This window comes from Lemur catta, chromosome 21 (assembly GCF_020740605.2).
Source record: "Lemur catta isolate mLemCat1 chromosome 21, mLemCat1.pri, whole genome shotgun sequence".
Taxonomy (NCBI): Eukaryota; Metazoa; Chordata; class Mammalia; order Primates; family Lemuridae; genus Lemur; species Lemur catta.
The window spans coordinates 18,097,727-18,114,824 of NC_059148.1; the positions used below are offsets into that span (position 1 = coordinate 18,097,727).

Sequence of the window (17,098 nt, forward strand, 5' to 3'; positions counted from 1 at the left end):
CATGGGGAGGGGAAAAGGGGGCAGGTGATGGAAAATGACGTTACTCACCCACCTCTCACAGGGGAGGGGCCATTTATAGATGAGGAAACTGAGGCCCAGGGAGGGGATGTTGCATAACATTGGACCCAGCTGTTCTGACACCAAGTTCTCATCACACCAGAAACGGGGGGGAGTTTATCATTACCAGTGAAATTAGCACGGCCTCCACTTACTGTTCCTCGGTGCCAGGCGCTGGACAGACGTCATCTCAGGCAGGGACTGTGAACGCCGTTTGCTGCTCAGAGAGGTTGGGCAGGACTGAGCGTGTGTGCCCGACGCCAGGGCTGGAGCTCAGTGGCGCTGCTCTGAACGGCCTCTTTGGCGTCTGCCTGGGGTCAGAGAAGACAACAAGTTGGAAACAGGTGTACCCTTTTCAGCACCTGCTGTGTGCCCGGCCCTGGGCTGGTCGCTGCTGTAGATTGGCTCACTCAATCCTCACAACCGCCCTATGAGAGTGTCTTACTAGTTATTGTGCCCATTTTGCAGATGAAGAAACTGAGGCTCAGAGGAATAGAGCAGGTGACTTGCCTCCCCAGCTAACAGCAAAAGGGTGTACTCATTAGGAGTCTGTCTAACTCCTCAGCCCGCCTGGGAAATGGCTCGCAGACTCTCCGGGGAGACCAGACTCCCCTGCAGGCAGCGATTCACGAGTAAGGGGGCACATGGGATGGTGGGCTGGGGGTGGTATCAGGAAGTGCTAATCGGGGCTCCTTCAGTGGAGGCCAGGCAGGCAGCAGGGACAGGGGCCCTGCAGAGGCCAGGGGCTGTCTTTCTGTGCCCAGCACCTGTTACCTACCCTGGCCTGGCCAACAAGAGCACTGCAGCCCCCCAGCGACCCCAGCCATCGGTCGAAGCAGGGAGAAAGTGACCCAGGCCATGGTGGTCACAGCCGATGAGCATCTCCCCAGGACCTGGCAGGAGCTAGGGCACAGGGGCGCCCTCCCTCTCCTGAGCTAAGCTGGGAGGACGGAGCTGAGCCGATGAGTTGCCACGTGGAAAGGGCTGGGGAACCCACAACTGAGTCTGACATCCGTTCCTTACGACAGGCAAGTGGGGGGCCAGGTACACTGAGTCAAGGCAAGCATGCCTAGGTCACAGGGTCACACGCTCTGGGCAGAGCCCTGGTCACAGCCAGAGTGCCCCCTGTGCAGAGGCCACGATGACACCTGAAGAAAGCACGAAGGGGAGACGGGAGGAAGGAGCCCCTGACTGAGGTTCTCCCCGAAGTTGGGAAATTAACTAATGGGAGAAAAACACAAATCACCTCCACTCGAGCGCCTGGTGCACCGAGTTAAACTCTCGTCAGGCGGCGGCTCCCTGTAGCCCCGCCACAACCTGTGACGCAGCGAGATGTTCCCATCTCCCAGATGAGGAAACTGAGGCTCTGAGATCCTGTAGCTTTTCTTTCCCCTCCATGAGAAATGATCCACGTTCTAACAACAAGAGTGACATGTTCTCTAACACTGGCAGGGGCTTCCTGCACGCCAGGTGTAGCGTGACATGATTTATTTTCCTCTGATTCCCATGGAATAAAGCTGTCACCATCCCTTACGACAGGCAGAATAATGCCCACCCCCCACCCACCAGTGGCCATGTCCCAATCCCTGGAGCCCCTGAGTGTGTTGGTGGCCAGGGGGCATTAAGGACGCAGATGGAATTACAGTTGCCAATCAGCTGAATTATCCTAGGCCATCAAGGTTGGTCCAACATAATGACAACGGTCCTTCTAAGCAAAAGAGGGAGGCAGGACAGTCAGTGTCTGATTAGAAGATGCTGCATACAGTGCTGGCTTTGAAGATGGAATGGGGTTTCTAGAAGCTGGAAAAGGCAAGAAAACGGATTCTCCCCCAGAGCCTGCAGGACCTCAGCCCTGCTGAGCACTTGGATCTTGGCCCAGGGAGACCCATTTTGGACTTCTGACCTCCAGGACTGTAGGATAATAAATTCGTGTAGTTTTAAGCCACTAAGTTGCTGGTAATTGTTACAGTAGCCATAGAAAACAAACACATCCCCATTTTACAGAGGAGGAAACTGAGGCTCCCTGAGGCTTGCATGCTATCAGTAAGGGGTAGAGGTGAGATTCGACAGCACCGCGCTTCCCCTTGGTCTTTTAACACATCTCAGAGGGCTCAGCAACACTGTCTGCTTGCTAGTTGGAAGAGGAGCAAAACTCTCTGAGGTTACCCAGCTGGGAGTTGAGCCCAGGTCTGCAGGTCTCCCAGGGCCTTGCACGGCACTGCCTGGCTTGGTGTGAGCTATTGAAGGGCAGCTGGTGGAGGTTTAGGGAAAGGGATGAAAAGGTCTGATCGGGCCAGGTGTGGTGGTACATGCCTGTAGTCCCAACTACTTGGGAGGCTGAGGCAGGAGGATCACTTGAGCCCAGGAGTTTGAGGTTGCTGTGAGCTATGATGACGCCACTGCACTCTAGCCCGGGCAACAGAAAAAGACCCTGTCTCAAAAACAAAACAAAACAAACAAACAAACAAAAAAACCCCAGAAAAGCTCTGATCAAAAGCAGGACAAGAGTGGGTGGGGGAGCCAGCATGGATGGCACTGGTTGACTGTCCTTCCTGTGGGTGTGGACGCTGGACCTCGGATCTCTGGTGTCGCGGCCCTCTGAGCCCAGGGGTGGAAGGGCAGAGACCTAGCTGGTGGCTGAACTGCGGGCAACTTCGGTGGCAGCCAAAACGGGGAGCCATCCCCAAGGGGTGCCTTGTCCATGAGAACCTGTCCCCTCAGCACAGAGCTCTCAGCATCTTCCATAGAGACCCTCAGGTCACCACGGGACAGGAACAAATACCCCCAGGAGAGGGGGGACAACTCAGCTCAGCTCTGGGACCCAAATCCCCTGACCTGGCTTCCTCTGTGTGGGATAAGTGCCCTGGCCCCCCAACTCTGGGCGGAAGCATCTGCAACCTACCCCAGTCCCGGTGCTTCTCCCACGACTGGTGAGCGTCTCCGGTTAACCACGGACACGTAGCATCCACATAGCCCATCCCCGACGTTCGAGGCGGGCGAGTAAAATGGACCCATGTCTTTTGAGTGACAATGACTACCAGGCTCCACCCCCTCGATGGCTGCTATCAAACAAAGCAAAAACAAACCCAAGTCGTGGTAGCAAGGCTGCGGAGAAATTAGAACACCGGGGCGTTGCCCGTGGGGTTGTAAAATGGTGCAGCTGCTACAGAAAACAGCACGGTGATTCTGCAAAAAAATTAAATATAAAATGACCGTTCAATCTGGTAATTCCACTTCCGGGTATAGACACCAAAGAACTGAAAGCAGGGACTCGGACAGATGTGTACACCCATGTTCACGGCATTATTCAAACAAAAAAAAGGTGGAAGCAACCCAAGTGTCCCATTGAGGGACGCATGGATACGTTGGGGACTTATTCAGCCTTGAAAAGGAAGGGAGTTCGGACACCTGCTATGACATGGACAAGCCCTGAGGACATTACGCTAAGTGAATAATTGGAATAAGCCTGTTACAAACAAGACACATACTGTGTGATTCCACGCACATGGGGTACCTGGAGCAGTCAGATTCATGGCGACAGAAAGTAGAAGGGTGGTTGCCAGGGGCTGGGGGGAGGGAGGGAGTGGGGAGTTAGTGTTTAACACATTGACTGCCACACTAGAAAAAAAAACACAATATTTTTCTTGGGGCCATGGTGTTTGATTACACAAATAGAATCAAAACTTCCAAAACAAAATGATCCTTTCTAATGTAGCGAAACATTTGTTATTTTGTATTGTTTTCTGTGCATGAGTTACATGCAACTTGAAAAATAGCTCTTGTGGCTCCCAAGGTGAAGAGATGAGTGAGTTACATAGGCTTCATGAGCCCCCCACCCACCCTGCGCAAAACTAGCGTGAGTTAAATACAACTCACGCAGCAGTTAAGGTGTTAATGGGTACAGAGTTTCATTTTTGCAAATGAAAACGTTCTGGAGATTGGTTGCTCAACAATGTGAATGTACTGAACACTACTGAACTAGACACTTGAAAATGGTTAAGATGGTAAATATTGTTAGGTATATTTTACCACGACAAAAATGAAAATAGAGAATACTTCTAGGCTCTGTATTTCCTATGCACTATTTTTTTTTTTTCCTCTTTTTTTCCTTTTTTGAGACAGGGTCTCGCTCTGCTGCCTGGGCTAGAGTGCAGTGGTGTCATCGTATTAATAGCTCCCTGCAACTCCAAGCCTTAGGCTCAAGTGATCCTCCTGCCTCAGCCTCCTGAGTAGCTGGGAACACAGGCACGTGCCACCCCTGTACTCGGCTAGTTTATGTTCTGGAGAATTGGGGTGTCGCTCTTGCCCAGGCTGGTCTTGAACTCCTGGCCTCAGGTGATCCTCCCTCAATGGCCTCCCAAAAGTGCTAGGATTGCAGGCATGAGCCACTGTGCCCAGCCCCTACACACTATTCTCCTATACATTTCACTTCCAAATCTGTGTGTCATATATTGCACAAAATGGGGAAAACAGGGGCTAGGGACCACAGAGGAGGTGCTCCCAAACCACTGGAGAGGTGGTCAGAGAAGGCTGCCCAGGGGAGTTGCCATTTGAGTTGGGTTTTGAGGGATGAGTAGGAGTCAGCCAGGCGAAGGCCAAGGGAGAAGAGTTTCCCCAGGAGAAATGGTCCGTGCACACGTGGAGGTGAACTGACGGTGCAGACTCGTGGGTGGGAGGTGGGTGGCCAGGACTGGCTCGTGCCAAGCCTTATGGGGTTGAGTGAGAACTTTGTCCCCAGGGGACCTAAAACAGGGAAGTCACATTTGGGGAAGACGCTTTCAGCTGCTCAGCAGCGTGGCTCCCGGGGGAGGGTTTGTCCACACCTGCTGGGTCAGGCAAGCCATAGGGAAGCAGCCTTTCTGTGGCCTGTGTGGGTCACCCTTGTTCCCTTCTCTACCCCATTCTGGCCACAGTGACTCTAAAAGGTGGCCCCTGGGGCACTTCTGGATTTAACAGTCACTGTCCAAGTTTGAAACCAGGCTGAAAAATTGAAGCAATGTACCCGTAGGCTTCAGGATACAAAATCAAGTCCATGGCAAAGTTCTTTTTTCAAAAAATAGTTTATTCTGCACATTTCCTGGTAGGCTCCCTGCCCCGCCACTGTTCTAGGACAGCAGCTATTTATAGACTGGTCTTTCCCTCCAAAACCAAGAGGGCCTTGCCCGGCAGAAAACCCTTCGGTTCCCAAAGCAGCAGCGATTCTCCGCTGTCCCCCAACAAGCCTCAGGATGGGACAATGGGTGACTCATCTTTCTCCTGCACTCACTGCCCCCATGCCCGCTTTACGTGTCGGGGCTGTCACTGATGTCCAGACTTTCTTTTTTTTTTTTTTTTTAAACCTGGACATCCTCAAGCATCCCGGCTTGCAGCGGCTTCCCTGGGCAACCTCATGGGCTTCCACGCTGGCCAGGCATAACATTCGGCGTCCTCAGACCGTCCGCCACGGCAGCAGGTTGGGGCCAAGTCCCCTCATCCCTAACTCCAGCCCAGGTGGGCGGGACCAGAGGCCCACAGGCCCTGAGGCTGTGCAGGCATCAGAGCCAGGTGCCCGAGGTCACATGCCAGAGTCCTCCCTGAGCAGATTGGCGTGGTCATCACAGTCTGGTCCTTGGTCACCAGCCGCTGGGGCCCACCATGGTCATCAGGCCGACAGGTGAGGAAGCAACAGCAACTCAGGAGGTGGCAGTGACGATCACAGCAGTGACATGTGCGCGCAAGTTGGGCCGTGAGTCCAGTTGAGGGCTTCCCCTCCCCCTCTGGACTTGGCCAGGGGGTGCGAGCCCAGGGTGGGTGGCCGGTCCTGCAGTGGCAGGGGACAGTCCTTGTTCTCCTTAGAGGGACGAGGCGGCAGAGGGCCTTGAGCCGCACAAAAGGCTCCTCCAAGCACCCTGGAACCTGCGACCAGGCATCCCATCCATTCTGCATTCCCTCTCTCGAAAAGAGAATCCCCGCTAACGAGTGTGCTCGGCACGGCCCGCCAATGGGACATTCCTGGCGATTCATTCGTAAGGGCCACTTGGGGGACAAAGTACCATTTTATTCTCTTAATAAAAAAATCATTCATACCCTTTCCTGAGCGACTAGACAGTATCCAAAGAAGCATCATTACAAAAATAGGTTTATCTCTCTAGTCTTGTCTATGTATTTTTTTCCATGGCCCATTTACTTGGCTGAAATATATAAGATGCTTCCAACCAGTGCTGGTCTCGGAGTAAAAAAATAAAAGATTCTGTTATCTGATATCAAGAATACCTGGATCCTGGGCACCGAAAAGCAAAAGGAAATGGATGTTTTGGTTCAATCTGATTCAGTGATGCAGCACACATGTTGTCTTAAGACACAAAACAGAACAAACTTGCCAGCTATGGAGAGGGGCTATTTCTGGAAGGGGCACCCCTGGGCTTTTAGGGAGACAGGAGTCAGCTGGGGACCAGCAGCCCTGCAGAAATGCCCAGGACTTTTTTTTTTTTTTTTTTTTTTAATAAGCAAGCCCCCGGCGAGGGCGTGTGGTCAGCGAGTCAAGGTGACTTCTTGTGCCCGTGGTCCTGGGTATGGCTGGGTGGCCGGGGTCACAGAGTCAGGTGGAGGCCGGGCTCTCCAGGGTAGACAGCAGGTGGGCAACCTGGGCCCGCTCGGCCGGGCTGATGTGCTGGCTCAGGTACACCACGCAGTCCATAGCCACCTCGGGGTTTTCCTGGACCAGGCTGTGGGGCAGGGGAGAGAAGGGCTGGGGTCACTCTTGCCACTTCACTCAGTGGCTCCTAGGGTGGCAGGGTCCTGTGCAGGGCCACATCCCAGAACCCAGAACTCCCTGTTCCCTTCCTGCTGTGGTCACCATGGGGTGATGGTCCCAGGGGGCAGAAGGGACTTGGGACTAGGGACTAGGACTGGGGGTCAGAACCCCTTGAGGTACCACTGTCCCTGCTGGTTGCCAGCTGTGTGATGTGACCTGGGACAAGGCACTTCCCCTGAACCTCAGCTTCATCCCCCAAATGGGGTACCCTGTGCTCTGCTACCTGCTCCACAGGGGACCCCATGGGAAGGGGACACGGACCCCGGCAAGGACACTGAGCCTAACAGTCAGAACGCGGGTTCTGTACCCAGCCCCACTGTGCCCGGGACAGTCTGGCAGGGGTGATGAGTGGCGAGTGGCTCACACCTCCTCAGAGCATCTCCCGGGACTCTGTGCCTCGCCCTGCCACTGTGCTGGGAGACTGGCCACAAGGGGATGCAGTCTCTCTGCTGGAGGGCGGCCAGCCCGGCCCCAGGCTGTGGACCTCAGCGCATGAGGCCCTGGGACTTCGAGTCAAGATCCCTGGGGCCACTGTGGAGCCGGGCAAGCTGGAGCTGAACGCTGGCTCTGGTACCGCCAGGAAGCCCGGGGCCAGGCCGGGGTGGTGGCCACTCACTCTTGGATGGTCTTAAGGACGAAGTCGTGCTGCAGGCACTTGATGTTCTCGCGGATGGTGGAGTGCAGGCCGTCCTCCGCCTGCCAGTGCTGCTCCAGCCACTGCACGACCACCTGGTTATTGTCCCACAGGTAGGCCTGGGGAGGGGCAGAGGCTGCGTCAGCGAGGGACCCGGCTGCCGGGCAGGCTGCCCTCTGGCCCGGGCGCCCCCGTGCCCGCCGGCCCGGCCCCCCCAGCCCCCGCCCAGGCCCACCTTGACGGCGCCCTCCGACTCCACGAACCAGCGGCGCAGCATGGACTGGATGTGCACGTGGCTGAGCGGGCCGCTGGCCTGCAGGATCTCCTGCCGGACCTGGTCCTCCAGGAGCAGGCGGCGCAGACGCCAGTACAGGAAGGTGCGCGCCGTCTTCCACTCCAGGATGTCCTGCGGACGGGCCCAGGCCTGAGCCCCCCGGCGAGGGCAGGAGGAGCCGGCCCTGGCTCGGACCACACCCTTGCTAGCGGCCCTGCGCCCATTTCACAGGCCAGGAAGCTGAGGCTTGGGGAGCTGCTCAGGAATGGGCAGAGCCACGACTTGACCAGGTGAAGAAATGTCCCCCATACAAACCTGGCACCTCCCTGCACCTCTAAGGACACAAAACACAGGCTTGCACAGAGGCTTAAGCCAGCTGGGAGGGACAACATTCCAACAAGAGAAGCTGACAAGCATGGGACATGGTGACTATGGGATGCCCTTGGGGGCAGGGGGTCGGGGCAGGGCTTGCGACAGGGGCTGGGCGCACAGTGGCAGGAACACTGGCTTCCAAACCCGGCCCAGGTCCAAACCGACAGAGGGGTTGTAAACATGCAAAAATCAGATTAGTGGTCCCCAAACTTCGCTGCCTACTGGAATCTCTTGGCAATTAAAAAAAAAAAAGCACAACCGCCCGGTTCCCACCCAGGTACTTGGCTTTGATCTGTCTGGAACGACACCTGGATGTAGGTTTCTTTAAAGCTCCCCGGCTGACTGTGACGGCGTTTGACCCACGCCCAGCCCCTGGGCCTTCATCTCCTCCGTGTGTTGGAGACCAGGTGGCCCCGCGGCGACGGGCAACTCACGGAGATGACGCCCTTCTCCAGCATCCTGCCCGGCGTGTCGTGCAGGTCGGCGAACTGCACCGCCACCTGGTGGTAGACGGGGAGCAGCAGGTCCTCGCGCGCCTTCAGCCGGCCCTCCAGCTCCCTGCGCTCCTTCTCCGACAGCTCGGACGCCCCTGCGGGGACGCGGAAAAGCTGGCCCAGCGGCGTTCGGAGCCACCACGGAAGGTGGCCAGGGAGGGCGGCTGGGGGATTCTTGCTATGAGAAGACGCAGACCTTGCCCCGTGAGAGGTTTGAGCTTTAATGCCGGTATTACTCCCGGATCAAGTGCAGTCTCAGAAATGCAAGTGCAAGACAGCACTGGACATGCAACCTTCAATGTCCCCTTCTGTCACACCCGCTGTGCTTGTGGGATACTATCGATTACCATTTTAATACATATTGTAAAATGTAATAAGGGAATATTGGAAGCAACTCTACGCCAACTTGACAACACAGATGAAATAGACAAATTCCTTGAAACATATAAGCTACCAAAGCTCACCCCAGAGGAAACCGATACCACAACTAGCCCTGTACAGAATAAAGAAGTTGAATTTGTAGTTAGAAACCTCCTGTTGATGATTTAAAGAAATAATGCCAATTCTACACAAACTCAGAAGAGGAGGGGACACTTTCCAGCTTATTCTATGAGATCAGCATTACCCGGATACCAAACCAGACAGAGAAATGAAACACACACGTTGTAATAAATCTTGTGAATAGCACAGTTACGAAGACACTGCCATCTCATATGGACATTTAAAGAGAATTACATCTAAAGATTACAAGTGAAACAAAGCTATCATTCAAACAAAATTGGTAAAATACTTTATATCTGATCAGGAATTCTAAAGCAACATTTTGCCACCAAAATTCTCATGTTCCTCATTGGCCCAAAATACTTGAATTGTTTCATTTTGTGAGTGCTGAGAAATAAATCCATTATGGCATTATACATTTTTTTTAATGTGAAAGGGGTTGATTTAGAAATGTGAATATCTAAAATATGTCACAATTATTGTAGCCATATTTTGTTTTGTGTTTATTTTATTTTTAACATACTAGAAACCTCCAGCGGGCCGGGCACGGTAGCTCACGCCTGTAATCCCAGCACTCTGGGAGGCCGAGGTGGGAGGATCGCTTGAGCTCAGGAGTTCAAGACCAGCCTGAGCGAGAGTGAGACCCCGTCTCTACTAAAAAATAGAAAAATTAACTGGGTCTTGCGGCACGTGCCTATAGTCCTAGCTACTGGGGAGGCTGAGGCAAGAGGATCGCTTGAGCCCAGAAATTTGAGGTTGCAGTGAGCTACAATGATGCCACTGCCCTCTACCTGGGGCGACAGAGTGAGACTCTGTCTTAAAAAACAAAACAAAACAAAAAAACCCTCCAGCCATAGAGCCAGCTGGGCCTCTCATGACCTCTGAGGGGTGACGCCTTAGGGACCCTCTTACCTAGCTGTTCCACGAGCTTCTTGTAAGCTGGGTCGAGCCTTCTCATGGACTTTATCAGATCTTTCTTTCGGAACTTAATCTCCACTGTTCCCTCTGGCTCCAGAACACCCCCCCTGAAAAAAGAAGAGGCCGGGATGGGGGTGTATGAGGCATCACCCAGCAAGGGACAGCTCGTGGCTGCGGAGGAAGCGGGAGGCAAGACAGCCAGGGGACCTGGGTGTTGGTTCTCAGCTCTTTCACCGACACACTGTGTGTCCTTGGGCGAGTCACTTCCCCTCTCTGGGCCTCCGTATCTATATCCACAGAAGGAGAGACTGAGCCAACTTTTTAAAATAATACTTTCTGAAGTCTTGGAGGGCCGTTTCATGTCCCAGAGTGTAAGACTTTCTCCACGACAGCACAGTCTCCCTGCTCTTCAGCCACTGTCCTTTCTGGCTTTTCCTAATTTCTGCTCTTCTAGAGCCGGGATACTGTTTCTGATCTCTTTAAAGCTCACAAAGGCACAATGAGAGCCCAGCGTGGTCCTGTACCAGCCGCCTTCCTATCTCTCTCCACCCTCTTTTGCTTTTGACAGCTTGGAAGCCCTAAAGAATATGATAGGTAGCTCTGAGCTTCCTGGTAGCCAGAGTGAAAAGTTAATGATGACGCCATTCGAGGACTGCTCAGTATCCTGTCTTCCTGGAGGACTGACCTCAGCAGCGCCCCCAGGAGGGTTTAGGCACCCTGAAGACAGGGCAGGCTTGGTTCATTTGCCACCATATCACAACGACTAGCATAATGCACAGTACATAGGGCACATAGTAGATACTCAATAAATACTCATTGAATGAATGCATGAATGAGGGAGTGCCCATAGGAATGATGTGCCTACATTTTGGGTAGAACTACTCTTGAGGTCTTCACATCTTGCACAGCATATAGTTTTCACTTGGAAGCCATCAATCATGGTGTTGCAAGCATTACTGTCATCATCCCTTCTGTAACAGTTCCTGGGATAAATTCCTCCTAAAGAAATGCCAAGGCCGGGTGCAGTGGCTCATGCCTGTACTCCTAGCACTCTGGGAGGCCGAGGCAGGAGGACTGTGTGAGGTTAGGAGTTCGAGACCAGCCTGAGCAAGAGAGACACCCCATCTCTACAAAACAGAAAAATTAGCCAGGCATCGTGTCATGTGCCTGTAGTCCCAGCTACTCGGGAGGCTGAGGCAGGAGAATGGCTTGAGCCCAGGAGTTTGAGGTTGCTGTGAGCTAGGCTGACACCACAGTACTCACCCCAGGCAACAGAGTGAGACTCTGTCGCCCCACCAAAAAAAAAAAAAAAAAAGAAAGAAAGAAAGAAATGTCAAGAAGGTTTCTCTCCCATGAAGAACTGATTTCTTCTCATGTTCTCATGCAAGTATTCATTCAGCTATTTATTTAGCCAGTATTTCCTGACCACCTATAGGAGTCAGGAACTGTGCTAGGCCCTGGATTATAAAACTGAACAAAATAGCCTCTATGGAAACTCATAGCTTTGGGAGAAACTCAGAGTCCAATGAAAGATAAACAGCTCATCATATTTCCCTTTTCATCCTGGCTGCCAGGAAACTCATATGCTTTTGATCTTCCCTTTTTATTTTTTGATTGCAAACTTCCTTGAGAAGGAGGTGAGTATAAGCTCTGAAAGAAGAGACAACATTCCTCCACCACCCGGGGGCTCCAGCTCCTTACTCTCTTGGGAAAAGCCAATCGCACACAGACTTAGTTCCAGATTGGTAAAACTGGAGCTTCTCCTTTCTTCAGAAACTCAGAATAACCTTTGTGATCCCCCGCCAGTGGCTCAAAGGTGATGAGGCCTCAAGACTCGGAGGACAGGAAAAGGCTAAGCCAGGCTGAGGGCGACACACCCACCTGCTCTCTTTGTCCGCGTACATTTCTATGCACAGGGGGTTGATGGTGGCATCTATGACCACCCAGGAGCCTCCCCGGAGCTCTGCGTAGGGCGGGATGTAGATCAGGACAGGCTGTTTGTACTTCCTGAGCCCGTCCACTATGTAGGCTCCGAACTTCAGCACCTGGTCGTACATGTCTGAAAAGCAAAGCAGCCGCCTGGTTAGGCGACTTCGGGCCCCCCACTCCCCCACATGCGAGGCCACCACCCTGACTGTCCTGGGGGCCCCGAGACGGCGTGGGAGGCTTGCAGAGCCTCACAGTGTGACCTCTGCAAGGTCCCTTTGCCTCCAGCCCCCAAGCCCTCACCCGTAAGACGGGACGATGGCACCTGAACTGCCTCCTGCGCTCAGGGCTGTTGAGAGCTGCCGACCCCAAGGCAGCCGCGCGACGGGAGCTCACCTTTCATGCCCCCGGAGAACCCCCTCCAGTTGGCGAAGATCAGAAGGGGCAGCTTCTCCCTGCCGAAGTCCTCGATGGCCTGGGCCGTCTTGTAGGCTGAGTCTGGGAACCACACCTGGCCCGCCTGCTGGATTACCTGGGACACAGAGCTGCCTGGATCGGACGCCTGCCTCCATGTGACAGCGGCCGCAGGGCACGGGGACAGCTGCCAGAGCCCCCATCCGCGCTGGCACCAGAGCCCGGGCTCAGAAGGAGGATCCACGGCACGGCAGCTCGGGACCCCGCTAGACCCTCACGCTGCAGCCCAGCGGGGTTCCCATGGTCCCCACGTCAGGCTCAGACAGGTGCTGAGCTAGCCCAGGTCACACTGTTCGGTAGCAAAGCTGGTCCTAGGACCCAGCTCTGTGACTCCTGAACTCTTCCCAGTGTGTGCTGTGGCCTAGCGTAGGGACAGCAGCAGGGGCAAGATGGGCGGGAAGCCTGGCACCTGTACCACGCCCTGGCGAAGGAAGATGGTGCACGGCATCGTGCATCCCATAGAGGAAGGGCCAGAGAAACAGGCACCAGCCCCGCAGGGCCAAGGGCTGCCGAGTCCCCTGCTTCTCCCCCTCTGAGCTGGCATGGCAGGTGTGGGACCACCACGCCCAGCACCTACTGTCATCAGCTGAACCAGCAGCCGCAGCTCCCCGGCCCCTCACCTTGACCTCGGAATCCAGGTTGGCGGGGTCCGCAGGCACCACCAACTCCACGGAACGCGTCTCTACGGCGATCACCCCGACGGGGATCCCACCCAGCCTGGAAGGCGAGCACAGGTGAGCCAGGCCCCGGGCGGCACCCCAGGCGGGTCTCGGAGGCATCTGGGTCCGCCCAGCCCCAGCCGTGGGCATTTCCGCGGGCAGGCATGAGGCGGGCAGGGAGGATGCTATTTTTCATCTGGCGGATTGTTTTATTAAAAGGCGAAGGAAATGCCCCAAAGTGCGAGAGCCCCCCAAGTTGGCAGACTTGTCAGTGCCCTTGTCGGGGCAAGAACCACCACAGGCAGGTCGGGACAGGGCAGGGTCTGGAGCAGCAAGTTCCACTAGAACCTTCTGTGACGAAGGCCACACTCTCTATCTGTGCTGTCCAATATGGTAGCCACAAGCTGCACGCGGCTGCTGAGCGTGTGAGACGTGGCGAGTGCCACTGAGGAACAGAATAAGTCATCCTGTTTCACTTTAATTCACTTAAATTCATTTACTTCCTTCCTTATTTATTTATGACACAGAGTCTCAACTCATGTCACCCAGGCTGGAGTGCAGTGGCACGATCATAGCTCACTGCAGGCTTGAACTCCTGGGCTCAAGTGATCCTCCCACCTCAGCGTCCCAAGTAGTTGGGACTACAGGCTCGCGCCACCATGCCCAGTTCATTCTTTTTAATTTTTTGCAGAGATGTGGTCTTGCTATGTTGTCCAGGCTAGTCTCGAACTCTTGGCCTCAAGCAATCTTCTCACCTCGGCCTCTCAAAGTGCTGGGATTACAGGCATGATCCAATGCTCCTGGCCTTCACTTAAATTGTCACATGTGGCCAGCAGCCACCACATGGGACAGCGCTGGTCTAGACACCAAGCCACACTTGGAAAGGGCTGAGGGATGTGACCCTGACCGAGCCTCAGCTCAGAAGATGCTGTGACCTCAGCAGTCTGCCACTGGCCAGCCCTGAGCCGTGTGCACCACTGTATTGTTCTCAGTTACCTGCACAAGGACCCTGTGAGGCAGGTGGGGGCTGGGTGTCTTCAATCAACGGAGGGCTTTCACATGGAAGGGGGAGTCAATTTAATCTCAGGTTTTTACAAAAACTGTTTTTAAAATAAACCCTTATGGAGAAGCAACTAAGTGCCAATACTATATGTAGTATTATAATATGTACTGCCCAGGAGCTAAATAGTAATTAATAATAGCAGCAACCACCACTTACGGAGTACTGACAAGATTTTAAGTGCTTAACATGTGTTGTTATTCTAATCATCACAATAATCCTGTAGGGTAGACGTGATATCCCCATTTTACAGATGAGGATGTAGAGGCCCAAAGAGGGCGAGTGATGGAGGCCAGGGCTTGACCTTACATCCAACACCAGAGCCTGGACTCATAGCTACGACATCGTACCAGGAATCTGAGTGGTAGATTATGAAGGTGCAACTTTGGGCTCAATATAAGGAAGAACTTTCCGGCAGCTGGAGCTGTCCAAGAACATGAAGGCTGCACCACTAAAGAGTGAGCTGCTCAACTCTGAAAGCATCCAAGCATCTAAGCCTCCACCAACAATTGTGTACGACAGGGCTCCTGCCCATGGCCCTCCTGAAATGGAATTCATAGCGTTCGGTGTCTGAGCAGTTTTCTGGGGAGGGCACCCAGGGCCACCTTCTGAGTCCCCAGGGAGTGCGTGGCCCCCAGGGCTAGGGGAGTGACCAGAGGGGAGGGCCCCAGTTCCCAGAAGGAGGTTGCCTGAGATGCCTTCTAAGGCCACAGACAATCCAGATTTAATGAGGTCTAATATCCAGAAAACCATTTCCCCAAATTGGGTTTTTTGTTCAGAAAATCCTGGAGCCAGGGAGAAAACGTCCCTGGTGCCCCCGACCCCCCACCCCCAGGCCCAATGCCTGGCGAGGCCAGGCGCGTGCAGCCTGCTCCCGTCCTCAGGGTTACCTCGCTCGTCCTGTCACCACGGTCTGGGCCCAGGGTGCCATGATCTCCTTGAAGCTGCCCTGGTCGAAGAATCCACTCTGCCAGGTTCCCCTCAGAGCTGCGGGCAGAAGGGCAGGAGCCCAGGCAGAGGGGCCGGGTGAACGAGGGCCCCAGGGAGCGCCTGGCTGGGCAGACCGTTCTACACCCTCTCTAAGGACGGCCTGTCTTTAACCTCATGGCCCAAATGCTCCTTTCCCCCCAAGAACACACAGATCCCAATCCCTTGCCAAAATAAAAACAAAAACAAAAACAAAAAACAAAAAATATCAAAATAAACAGTGCTGCAGAAAACACACAAAGTCAGGAATTCAGTCCTTACAGAACATCCAACTACCACCAACTTCCCATCAACACCAAACACCCCGAGATCCTAATCACAGGCTCCGATTTCTCTTCCCAGGAGGCAAAGAGAGCCGATGGATCTCTCTGGAAGCTGGGATTTCCGGGAGGGACCACCTGCTCGGAAAAATTCATCCCTGATCATTAAACTGGGGAGAAAGTCTTCAATTTCCCAGAGAGAGAGAATATGATGATGTCAACTATAGCCACCGCTGGGGAGGAAACGGTGACTTCGGTCTTCACCGCAGTGTCAGTTTTGACAAGGAGAGGGGAGTCAGACAGATGAGGGGTCTCAAGGTGCAGGCGTGGGAGGCCGGGTGTGCGGGAATGCGACAGCCCAGCCTCAGTGTCTGCCAGAGGGCTGGCCTCACTGTGTGGTGAACATTTTTTAATTGGGATAAGGAGCCCCCTCGAGAGAGCCAAAGAGAGTCAGCAATGGGGAGCAGCGAGCCACGGGGCTCCTTTTGCTGGCCGGAGTCTGGCACGGGCCGGAGGGTCACCTCTCCCGCGTCACACGGCTGGAGGACTGGCCGGTGTCTACAGGGAGCAGCACGTGAAATTCTAGACTTGGGATACGGTGACGGGGAGCTCGGCTTTCCTGTTCTGTTCTAGTTGCTCAGAATGAAATAATATACTTCCAAGAGATAAACCCTCTCCTCTCAGAGAAAGTGAGAGAGGAATGTGTGTGTGCAAAGGGGTGTGCGTGTGTGCACGTGTGTTCACACACGTGCGTGTGTGTGTAGAAGAGGCCAAATGGCCCATTCTGGATAAACTCACAGAGAGTTCCCTTGTGAAGATTTAGCCAAAGAGAGAGAGAGAGGCCCCGGTCTTACCACGGGGCACTTAGGGGAGGGAGGTCATGACCACCCCTACACCTCACTTCCAGCTATTAGACCCAGAAACCAGAGGCTGTTTCTACCCCTTCTTGGTTAATGGCTAAAGAAAAGCATTGAGGAAAATCTTCATTCCTCCACTCCCCCTATATTTGATCTCGGGATACTTCTCTGGGATACAGGAATGAATATCAATGCCTCTACCTAAGTGCTCCTTTATCCCAGGCCCAGGAAAGAAACCCAAGACCCAGGACCCGGGCAAAACATTTTAGGACTTACTTGGGTGAGGCCTGCCTGCAAGCATCCACCGGGGGTCATAGGGCGCTCTGGATGGGAGGAATTCAATTTCTCTGTCAATGGGATCAGTGGGTGTGATGATAGGGACTGGGCTGTGGTTATCCTGAAAAACAAAGCCAAGTTTCCAACTCAGTCTCTGGTGCTTGTCAGTAACGCCCCTGCTCTCCTATCTGTGCTTTTCTCTCCTGACTATGATTGTGCCTAGTTATGTAGCAATATCCCCTCCCTAGGGCTCTGAAGCCACTGTTGGGATTAGAAAATGCCAGACAAGGATTGGCCATCCCACGGATTCTTTTGAAATCTAGTTTATGAGCTCCTGCATGTGCTTCGGGGTTCAGACGGATTCAGGGATGTCGGGAAGTTAAAGAAAGGCAGGCAAGGGTTGCTACCGCTACATAAGGCTAGATGAGAGGAAAAACATGGTCAAAGAAAGAAAGAAAAAGATAGACTGGCTGCAGATAGTGGTAACGGTTGGCATGCAGATGGGGAAAGGAGCACTCGGGAATAACAACTAACATTTGTGAAAATATTTTAAACT

The 17,098-nt window shown here is 53.8% G+C and overlaps 1 protein-coding gene across 4 annotated transcripts in view; it reads right to left on the bottom strand.

Moving 5' to 3' along the window:
- Window positions 1-5,098: 5,098 nt before the first annotated feature.
- ACACB (acetyl-CoA carboxylase beta) overlaps window positions 5,099-17,098 on the bottom strand; it is a 98,951-nt gene continuing 86,951 nt past the window's right edge. For all 4 annotated transcript variants that reach the window (XM_045534606.1, XM_045534605.1, XM_045534608.1 and 1 more), the window contains 10 exons: window positions 16,543-16,663; window positions 15,053-15,149; window positions 13,064-13,160; window positions 12,366-12,501; window positions 11,925-12,102; window positions 10,038-10,150; window positions 8,565-8,719; window positions 7,720-7,890; window positions 7,467-7,603; window positions 5,099-6,761 (listed from right to left, as the gene is read on the bottom strand). In XM_045534606.1, the coding sequence (XP_045390562.1) occupies window positions 6,635-6,761; window positions 7,467-7,603; window positions 7,720-7,890; window positions 8,565-8,719; window positions 10,038-10,150; window positions 11,925-12,102; window positions 12,366-12,501; window positions 13,064-13,160; window positions 15,053-15,149; window positions 16,543-16,663 (1,332 nt within the window). In that variant the 3' untranslated portion in view covers window positions 5,099-6,634. The remainder of the gene's footprint in view (window positions 6,762-7,466; window positions 7,604-7,719; window positions 7,891-8,564; window positions 8,720-10,037; window positions 10,151-11,924; window positions 12,103-12,365; window positions 12,502-13,063; window positions 13,161-15,052; window positions 15,150-16,542; window positions 16,664-17,098) is intronic.